The 11,264-nt window shown below is 42.8% G+C and overlaps 1 protein-coding gene across 1 annotated transcript in view; it reads left to right on the top strand.

The window, feature by feature from the left end:
• Positions 1 to 9,652: 9,652 nt before the first annotated feature.
• Ccno (cyclin O) overlaps positions 9,653 to 11,264 on the top strand; it is a 3,157-nt gene continuing 1,545 nt past the window's right edge. The window contains exons 1-2 of the mRNA XM_010626875.3: positions 9,653 to 10,271; positions 10,855 to 11,040. Coding sequence (XP_010625177.1) covers positions 9,882 to 10,271; positions 10,855 to 11,040 — 576 coding nt within the window. The 5' untranslated portion in view covers positions 9,653 to 9,881. The remainder of the gene's footprint in view (positions 10,272 to 10,854; positions 11,041 to 11,264) is intronic.

Raw genomic sequence — 11,264 nt, 5'->3', positions numbered from 1 at the left:
ATGTTACATCATTGCCTTTTCTCTTTTACTTTCCTTTTTAGTTTTATTTTAGGATTCCCTATTTTTAATGTTCATACAGAGATTTCTTTAACTGAAATACTGAATAGTTTCTTTGGTGTGAAAAACTATAATAGTACACAGGATCCTAATGAGATAATTAATAATGTGAAATAGGAAGTAAAGGGCTAAAGGTGTAGGGAAAGTGGGAAGGGTGGGGGAGGGAATAAGGGAGAGGAAAAAAATATGAGAAACTGAAAAAATGGAAACAAAGTATTTGTAAATGGGGAAGGGAGGAGGGGGTGAAGGGAGGGCAGGTACAAGGGGAAAAAATGAGAATCAAGACCTATTATGTAAAGGTACAGAATCCCAATGATGAATGTAATTGTATTGTATACCTAGATTGCACCAATAAACTCAATAAAAATAAAAAAAAATTAAAAAGTGCCATTTAAAAGAAGAGATCTGAGCCAGGCGTGGTGATGCATGCCTGTAATCCCAGCACTCGGGAGGCTGAGGCAGGAGGATCGCCGTGAGTTCAAGACCAGCCTGGGCTACATAGTGAGGTCCAGGTCAGTCTCAACTACATAGTGAGACCCTGTCTCAAAAAAACAAAAAACAAAACAAAACAAAAAAGAAGAGACCTGACCTTCACCAGACAACAAACCTACTAGCACCTTGATCTTTCATTTCCCACCTTCCAGAATGGTCAGAGAGAAACTTGTGTTCTTATTAATTTATCCAATCTGTGGGACTTTTTATGGCAGCATTAACAGACTAAGGTACCAGTCTTTTATTACATCCATATATGACAAAAATCACTGCTCCTCAGGACTTTCCCAGGCTTCCTACTTTCTAACTTTCAGCGCAGCTGCATATGGAGAAGGCTACTTTAAAACAAATAACAGATGGTTCAAGATGATGGTTTACATTTATTTATTTATGGCACCAGGGATCAAACTTGGGTGAGGCAGGGGCAGAACCAATGAGCTAAATCCCTGCCTGATGGTTTACAGTAAAAAAGACACGTGTCCTTATTTGTCTCCCAGAGATTTTTTTCCCCAATCACAGCTAGTATTACCAGTTTTTTGCATATTTTTAGGGAGATTCTATAGATATGTAAGGAAATATCTATCCTTTAAAAAAAAAACCCAAATTACAGCATATGTGACATAGTTTTTTTACCTTGCTTTGCTTTTATGTTATTTTGAAAATCTTTCTACATGAGCCCATAAATAATTTGTCTCATTTTTTAAATAGCACAACATTTATTGGTACAATTTAAGCATACATAATGATAACACCCACCATAGGGCATTTGCACCTGTACATGGTGTATCCTGCCTTTTTTTCCCTTTGCCCATCCCCTCAATTCCTCTCTCCTCCCTGTGTACAAAAGCTTTGTTTCCATTTATTCCTTCTATTTTCACTTTTCTTGTTCTTCCTTTCTCCCTCCCCCCTCCCTTCTTCCCATTTCCCACTTTCTATTACACATTTTAGTCCATATTTCCACTTTCAGTTTTCAGATGCTGGAATTCAGCATCTAAATGTGGCAAAGGGACATATATGTTACTGAAATAAAGCTTCTTTAATGCTAGCCAGGGTAATGCTTATTTGGAGGGCTACATATCTAATTTGACACTTGAAAGACCAACCTCATATCTCAGGTGAAGTCCAATGGAATTGTAATATGAATAGAATCTTCCTTGGAACAATAAATCACTCTCTTCCTGTCCCCCCCCCCATATAACACAACAATAAACTGAAAAACAAGTATTTTTCCCTAGCTACCCTGGATAACAGAAAGACACAAACCTTATGGGGGGGTATATAATTATACCAGCAACTGATACAAATTGAATTCTATATGAGCATGTTTATTTCTTCTTTAATGCTCACAATAATCTCATAGGAAACTCTTATTATCCTACTTTTTCAGATCTAGGGAAACTGAAGGATAAAGAGGTGGAGTAACCTAAGTCTACAGAGCTAGGATACCACTGATGGGCTTGGATTTCATTCTGAAGCAGAAGTTCTTATCCACCATATAGAATTGCATGTGCCAGGCAAACTGACAGATAGGAAAGAAAGCACATCTATCTATGAGGGGAGAAGGAGTGCACTGAGTGTGTGCTGAACCCTTGATGAACTGGAAATTGGCAAGATACTAGGGAAGGCAGTAACAAAGAGATAGCCCTTGGTCCAGGTGGACATTGACATGTAAATCAAATGTCTGGATCTTTAAAAATGTGCTGAAGGGCCAGGGATTTGCCTCTGGTTCTGCTGCCTACCTTACAAGCACAGGGGCCCGAGTTCAATCCTCAGGACCACACAAATAAATAAATTAATTAATTAATTCAGAAAAAATGTGCTGAAAATTCCTGCCTTTTGTTTACTAAATACCAGCAAAACTTGTCTGACTGACTTCAAGTACCTTAAATACTTCTCAATTCTGGTGTTTAAATATAGTAATAGAAAAATAGAGACTTAAGTAAATATAATTTTCAGTGACATCAAACTAAGTTTAAAGGTTATTTAAGGTGTAAACAGAGTTGTCCACATTTAGGTGGCAACCCACGGCTTTGTTTGCTGAAACAAGGCACTGACATTAAACATACTGTTCCTACTTCCACCTCCAACCCTAGGGCTGGGGCAGGGTGAGCAAAGGGGTTTTTGTTTTAAACTGAAGAGCCAAACTGCAAGGTTGGGAGAAAGACCTTTGGTTCCATTACATTAATACCTGCTTGCACATTTAGTAAACGACACCTGAAAACAAACAGGTCAAATCATGGTTAGGCAGCTTTCACTAGAGAAGCTTTGAGGATGAGTGGAACAGATTGGAAGACACAAAAGCAACTCCAGATGTACTCAGCTACCTCATCTTAGGCAAAGGAGCTGACCATCCTCAGTGGAGTAAAGATGGCCTCTTTAATAAATGGTGTTAGAAAAACTGGCTCTTGACCTGCCACTGATTAAAACTGCACCCTTACCTTCACCATGCACTGAATTAAAATCCAAGTGGATTAAAGATCTAAATATTAAAACAGAAACACTAAACTTACTGGAAGATAACTTAGGCAGAACTCTTGAAGACATTGGCATTGAAAAAGACTTTATGAACAAATCCTCAGTAGCACAGGAACTAGCAGAAAGAATCAACAACTGGGATCTCAACTTATTAAAAAGCTTCTGCACTGCAAAAGAAACCAACAGAACTAAGAGACAACCTACAATGTCAGAAAAAATTTTTACCAGCTACTCCTCAGATAAAGGACTATTATCTAGAATATATAAAGACCTCAAAACAATCAGCTCTCATATATATAAAGACCTGATTCAAAAATGGGTATCTGAAGTGAACAGACATTTCTCAAAGAAGTAAAAACAGCAAGTAAATATATGAAAAAATGTTCCACATCACTGGTCATTTGACAGATGCAGATGAAAACAACACTGAGATTCCACTTCACCCCACAAAGAATGGCTGCTATAAAGAAATCACACAATAACAAATGTTGGTGGGGTTATGGGGAGAAAGGAACCCTTCTCCATTGTTGGTGGAAGTGCAGACTGGTGCAACCACTATGGAAATCAATATGGAGATACCTCAAAGAGCTGGGACTAGAAGTTCCATTGGACCCAGCCATCCCTCTGCTTTCCAAAAGAATTAAAAGAATCATATCACAGAGATATATGCACAGCTATGTTTATGATTTTACATTTTAAAGTATTTTAGATTTTTCTAGCTTCTTTAAGAGACACTGAGCCCAAGACCCAGAGAGATTAAAAGAAATTAAAGACTTTTCATAGAGAAGTAGTGTTTATACCACAAACACTAGCAAAAGGAGAATGTGGTACCCATGTCTCTGAGTGACAGTCTTGGACAAAAAATTTTAGAAGGTAGAAGAATAAACCAGGGATATCACTTTTCAGGTCTCATCTACAACTACGTTGAATTGGGTTTAGATAGTGTGTTCTATGACAAGGGAGTGGCATACATACCAGAAAAACATGGTGGTAAAATGGAAGAAACCATAAAATTTATTAACGTTGATTGTGTTAACTTAGGCAGTGGTGGCACCCAAGTTCTCATCTCCAGTTCTGCTCTCACCCCTAAACTCTCAGCTTGTGTATTCAAATATCTACTCAACATCTCCATGTAGATAGATGGCTGACAGACAAGTGTAACGTGCTCCGATCAAACACTCCTTACTTTCTCCATAAACTTTTGCCTTTCCTTAATCTTTCCCATCTCAGTTAATGACACATTCGTCTTTTCAGTTACGCAAGCCAGCCAATTTGGGGCCATCCTACCAGATCCTGTATCTTTATACCAAATTCTGTTGGCCTATATTCAAATATGTCTAGAATCTAAACACTTCTGACCACCTTTCCTATTACCAGGTTCAAGGAACCATCATCTCTCACCTCACATACTTAACAGGGGTGCTGTTTCTCTTGTGTCATCCTTCCTGCCACCCATATGTATTCTCAACTTGGTTGATCTCTCTAGTGCTGTGCAATGAAAATATGAGTCATGTGTAATTTTAAAGTTCTAAAAGTCATATGAAGAAAGGAAAAAGGAACGGATAAAAATTAATCGTAATCATATGTTTTATTTACAAAACCTCATGTTGGAAACTTTTTTTTTTGGGGGGGTTTTTTGGTTTTTTGAGACAGGGTCTCACTATGTAGTTTAGATTACTCTGGAACTCACTGTGTAGCCCAGGCTGGTCTCAAACTCACAGCAATCCTCCTGCTTCAGCTTCCTCAGTACTGGGATTATAGGCGTGCACCGCCATACCCAGCCTGGAAACTTGTTTTTTGTTTTTACTGCAGATCGAATTTGGGTCCTGGTGTTTGCGAGGCAGGCAGCAGCACCACTGAGCTAAATCCTTGGCCCACTCTGTTCTTGTTTCTTATTACCATCACCCCTTACTCTGCTCCAGGAACACTTTTATCCAGATACATGCATGACTCTCCCTCAACTCCTTCAAGTCTTTGTTTAAGTATCAATGATTCAGTGAGGCTTTTTGTGATCTCTCTACTTAAAATCCCTATAATCCTTGTTGGGTGTCGTGGTGCACACCTATAATCCCAGCATTTGAGAGGCTGAGGCAGGAGGATCACCAAGAGTTTAAAGCCAGTCTGTGATATATACTGAGTTCAAGGCCAGCCTACAGTGCATAGTGAGACCCTGTCTCAAAAAAAAAAAAAAATTCTATAATCCATATGCCCTACAGTTTCTATTTTCCCTTTCCTGCTTTATTTTTCTCAGCTCTTTCACCACCTAATGTACTAAATACAATATTTAACACTTTATTTAAATATTACTTGATTATACTAAGCATAAGCTAAAACAAGCTTTATAAGGACAAAAATTTCGGTTTGTTCTATTCACTGCTATATTCCTGGCACCCAGGAAATTGCCTGGCACATAGTAAACAATAAATATTTGACAAACAAGTGAATGAATAAGTAAAAGGAAACATTGCTTTTACTAATGACACAAGTTATAATTAAGAGGATAGAGGTACAGAAGTGAGAATATTATGCTAGATACTGCAATGGAGAAATGCCAAGGATTCTTTGCTTTTTTACTCTATAAAGTTGCAGAAACCCCAAATGTTAGAGAAATATGGCACAGGGAAGCTCTTCTTGGAAGCAGTGGACAGGAGTACAAAATGAAAAATGTAGGGGACAGGGATTTAGCTCAGTGGCAACACACCTGCCTCACAAGCGCAAGGTCCTGAGTTCAATCTCTGGTGTATGGGGAAAAAAAAAGAAAAGAAAAATGTAGCCCTCAGCTTTGAAGGCAATTATAAGGTGTTTTTATATCCAAGTTAAATCAGTTGGAAATGAAGTTTTGCCCACCTCTGAATTAGAAAACAAACAAACAAACATAAAAACCATCCACTGAATTACCAAAAAAAAAAAAAATTATTTGACTCAAATGCTACACTAAGTTAGAAAAGCTTTATGTTTTTGCCAAATTCCACAAAGCATAAGCTTGTATTGAGTGCATAAATATTTTAATGAATTAAATCAAAATATTTGGAATTGTTTCATCTATGCAACAACTGAGAACAAAATGTTGCAACTGGTATTATACTTACATAACAGTGTGTCCCTTAATTCTTAGATCCTGATTGAGTTCTGCCTTTAAAGACTTAGCTGAATGGAAACATGCAGTTTTATTTTTTTTATTTCTATTGGCACCGGAGATTAAACTCAGGACCTTGCCCTTGCAAAGCAGACAACCTCAGCATTGAGCCAAATCCTCAGTCCTGAAACATACACAGTTTTAAAACCTTACTTAGATCTACAGAGTTTTCATTGTTTTAATCACCATTCACTTATTTGCCCAGGAGCATAAGTCACACTGAGTCTTTGCTCTCTCCTCACTTTCTACAGAGACCCCCCCCCTTTTAGTCTGTCTGCTAAATATCTTTGGAATCTAATCTCTTATCTCCATCTTCATTCCCACCATCATGTCTTGCTTGAATCGTACCTTACTGGCCTCCAACTTTGTCCCCTCCAGCCCATTTCCACACACCAGCCAAAGTAATCTTTGAAATAAGAGACATGTCCGCTGTCCCCCTTGGTCAGTCTTCTTCAGTGACTTCAGATAACTGAAACACTTAATGTAGTTTACAAGTCACGACATAAACTTGTTATTGAAGGAGTATATCATGGCAACTACAGAGCAAGGAGCTAGGCTAAGTTTAAATCCTTGTTCTACCGCTTACTAGCTTTGTGATCTTGGGCAATTTACCGCTCTATGCTGTTCTTCTGGCTTATCTAAAAAATGGAGACAATGACAGAAGCTATGATACAGGGCATTGTGGAGAATGAATGAATATAATAAAAAGCATAACACAGTATGTGGCACATCAATTTTATATAAATACTAGCTATGATCCTCCCTACTTCCCTTCTAGCCATTCAGCATCAAATGGGCACTGATACAAGACCTGCAACTTCCCAGGTATCTGCTTCCAGCTCCTCCCACCTTCTGGTCCTCAATATGGAACACTCTCATCCAAATGTTCCTCCTCTCTTCTTTCTGTCTTCCTGCTTATCTTAGTTTAACCACCACTTGCTTTGGGAAGCCTTTCCTTATTATGATAGCTGCTCTTACTGTGGGCTTTCAGGGACCTCAGGTAGGGCTGCCAGATGTCGGGATGTCCACATAAATTTGAATATCAGATAAAAAACAAACAACTTGTTTAAGTACAGGGCACAAGTATGTCCCATGCAGTATTTGGATTTTGAATAAATGCTAAGTAATTTTTTTCTTACATGTCCCGTGCAATATTTGGGACATACTTACACTAAAAAATTGTCTATCTGCCATTCAAATTTCAACAGATATCCTGCATTTTCTCTGTCAATCCTAAACACAGGAGATCCTCTATCATCACCTTTCTAATACTTCAATAATTTAAGTACAGTACTACCTCGGTTCATGAACTTAATTTTTTCCACAATTCTGGTCATAAACTGAATTGGACAAGAACTAATCAAATTTAATGGTTAGGTTCAATGTTGACCTTATGGGGAAATTTGATTTGATTTTCATCCAATTTTGTTTGCAACCAGAATCATGGGAAGAGTTAAGCTCACGAACCAAGTTACCACTTAACTACAAGTGGTCCTTTGTTTCTCCCTACTTCTGTCAGATGCTTGAGGGCAGGGCCCATGCAAGGCACTTCACAAACACTAAGGATAGATCCAGCAAGCTAATTCAGCCAGCACCTATTGGGATTAGACACTAAGGCAAATTCTCTCAGAGAACCAAGTATTTTCAACATGGTACAATGAAAGCCTCACATCCACAGGTGGATCAAATGATGATACTGCTTGCAAAATATCTCCAGTTCAATAATATCACTGACTTCCCAATGTAGACTGTAAGGTACCCCCACTATTTTTACATTTATGAGGGACTTTAAACTGGTATGGTACACATGCCTGTAATCTCAGAATTCTGGGAAGCTGAGACAAGAGGATTGATTGCAAGTTTGAACCTGGCCCAGGCAATTTAGTGGCTAAGCTGGAAGCTTTCTCCAAAAATGGGGGTGGGGATGTAGTTCAGTGCAATGGCCTTGGGTTCAATCCCCAGTATCACAAAACAAAAGAGAAAAAAAAAAAGGACTTTGAGTTTTCACACCTGTTTAGCTTAACCCTGAAAGCAAATAAAATATCTACATTTAACAGACAAGGTGGAGACTGAATAATACCTCGCCTAACATAACCATTAAGTGAGACCTCATGCTCATTCCTCTATACCACCTCACCATCTGGGACAACAGGGAGTCATTACTCCTCAATTTTTCCTCTTTATTCAGAAAGTGTTTCTGGGAAGAAATCTGATATTTGGTCTCTAATAGTCAATTATTTCTCCCATAATATTCCCAAGAATAACCCAAAAGGAGACAGAGGCCAGGCACCTGTGTTTTGAAACCCCTTCCCAGGTGATTCTTAGCTAATGTCCCATGTTACAGACAATACCATAAATGTCGGGAGAATAAAGAGCTTGCTCAGTGTTACAGGGAAATAGGAGTTACAGTAGCCAGAACCTGAAATCTATTGCCTTTTTTTCACCTGCATTTCTAGGAGACACCACTCCACCCCCCACTAAATGTCTAGGGGCATAAATTTACACTTTGATTACACACACTTGTCAGCTTTCTTCTGGGATAAGGTGAGGATGGCTGGACTTGTTACTGGTGTGGCACTTAGTAACCTCTTGGAGTATACCTGAAAAGTTAAGGCTGAAGATAGCTAGGCCTACTGCCCCTAGGCACTGCCCACCCGGTCCTCTAGATCTTCACTGTGCCCCAGTATCCCTTCTTCTAAAGGGCCAGAGACCCTCAGGAAGGTTCGCTTAGGCCAGGGGAAGATTCAGCTCTACAGGGACAGGAGTTTGTGGACTCAAACAGCCCTGCCTGGGAACACCTCCATTTTTCCTAACTCCCTGCCCTCAGCTCTGCTTCCCTAAACTGCTTGAGAGACAGGGAATAACCAAGAAAGTATTGGATGTAAAACAGATGATGTAAAACAGAACAGCCTGTGAGCAATTTGGTAAAACAAGAAATGCAACCCTGCTGCAATGTTACTCAAGTGGTTTGTTTGGCTTGGGGTTAAAAGTGCAGAGGAAGGTGCTACCTTGAGGATTGTGAACTTGCTGCATGAGGTTGGTTTGGGCAGTTTTGTTTAGTCACAAATGCCTGGGACTAGGGTAGCTCCTACCTACAGAGCAGCGCCGGAGGACAACGCCAAGACTCTGCCCCTGAGACCCGCGGAAGGTACTGACCGAAACAAAAGCAAATGAATTCACACTATTAATACGGGTTCCAGAAGAAAACCAGGCTGACAGAATTCTAGCGCGACTTTACAAAGTTACCGACCTGTGTTACAGCCTGCATAGAAGACCACTGCACTCATACAGACCACTTGGCCAAGAGCAGGGAGATGCCACGCGGAAGAACCTTTTTTTTTTTTTTTTCTGTTGCAGCAGAGTCCCTCACTCGGACCCACTCTGAACACCCAGCTCGCGCCAATACCAGGGCTCCGGTTGCCAGGGTAACGCAGAACGCGCGACGGTGCGCGGCCTAGATCGCAGCTCCCAGGGTAGCACACAGACCAGCTCTTAGCAAGGAAGGGGAGGGCTCTTTACCCGAGAAAGCGCGGCTCTCGGGCCGCTCTGGCCTCAGCCAGTGAGAAGCCGAGGGTGTGGTAAAGGGAAGGGCAGGCCGAGTACTTAGGACCGCACCAGCAGCCGCCCCGGCCTCCTCCTAACTCTCTGGGCGTGCACATTTGTGGCTCGCTGCGCCCAGCGTGGGGTGGGGGGGGCAGTAGAGCGGCCACTTGGCTGCATCATGTTGACCCCCTATCCCACCAGCCCCGCAAGCCCCGAGGCCTGGTCAGAAAGGCGGGACAACGACCAGAATCTTCGCGCCCCAGTGAAGAAGAGCAGGCGCCCACGCCTCAGAAGGAAGGAGCCGCTACAGCCCCTGAGCCCGTGCCTGCTCCCGGGGGACTCAGGCGTTTGCGACCTGTCCGAGTCCCCCAGCTCAGGCTCGGACGGCGCAGACAGCCCAGTGGTGGCGGCGGCGGCGGGGGACTGCAGCCCTCTGCCCAGTCCTGACCAGCAGTTGTCACCACTAGATCTACAGACCTTCCGCGACTACGGCCAGAGCTGCTACGCCTTCCGCAAGGCTCAGGAAAGCCACTTCCATCCGCTGGAGTCGCTGGCGCGGCAGCCACAAGTGAGGCGCTGGTAGAGCCGGCTCCCCCGCCGCCGCCCCTCATACTCCCCCGGCTCTCTCCTTTCCTGCGCTCCGCCCTTCGCGGCGCCCTCGCTAGTGCAACCTAATTCCCGCCCCCAAGGAGAGCAACAGGGGCTTTCGGGGTCCAGGTCGCCGGCCTCGCTTTGCAGCGGGGCGTACGTAGCTTACGTGATCTGACCCAAGACAGTGGGGCGCGCAGGGTGCAGAGAAGTTAGTTTCCAGGGTGAGTCCGGACTCTTATGGACGTCGGGCTGGTTATTTAACAATCCTACATTTCTTTCTTCATCTGCGAAATGGACTACTCCTCCACCCCCACCTCCCGTTGAATTGCTGAGAGGATTACGGGAGGTGACGGGGCAAAGTTTACGGAACGCTCGCTCGGCAATGCACCAGGCATGAAACCGGGCTCTCCAGCTCTCAGCCAGGCCAACGGTCTTTGAGGCAATGTTGCCGGTGTTACTCCGTTTCCAGGGCGTTTAGCTTTTTCCTGCTTTCCTCCGAGAAAGCACCCTGGGTCTTTTTGGCCCTTCCGTTAGGCAACTCCCTTCCTCGCTCTCCACAGGTGACCGCGGAGTCCCGCTGTAAGCTTCTCAGCTGGCTGATTCCCGTGCACCGCCAATTCGGGCTGTCCTTCGAGTCTCTGTGCCTGACGGTGAACACACTGGACCGCTTCCTTACCACCACGCCTGTGGCCGCAGACTGCTTTCAGCTGCTCGGAGTCACCTCCCTACTCATCGCTTGCAAACAGGTACGTTCAGGAGGCGTCGGGAGCAGGGGTGCAGCTAAGCAGCCTTCCTTCCCTGGCCGCCCGCCTCTCCAGTGCACACAATTTGCGTTGGGCTCCTCCAATTTATTTTGGCAGAGGCTTGCAAATCTACAGCCTTAACAGTCCTTGAGCTCGGCCCCCCAAAGAAATAGGCTGCAGTAAGTTCCCAAAAGCTTTGAGGCGCTTTTATTCTGATCTCCGGGTGT

Source organism: Fukomys damarensis, unplaced genomic scaffold, assembly GCF_012274545.1.
Source record: "Fukomys damarensis isolate Sample0158 unplaced genomic scaffold, DMR_v1.0_HiC HiC_scaffold_1, whole genome shotgun sequence".
NCBI classification, from domain to species: Eukaryota; Metazoa; Chordata; class Mammalia; order Rodentia; family Bathyergidae; genus Fukomys; species Fukomys damarensis.
This window is presented reverse-complemented; position numbering and strand designations above follow the sequence as displayed.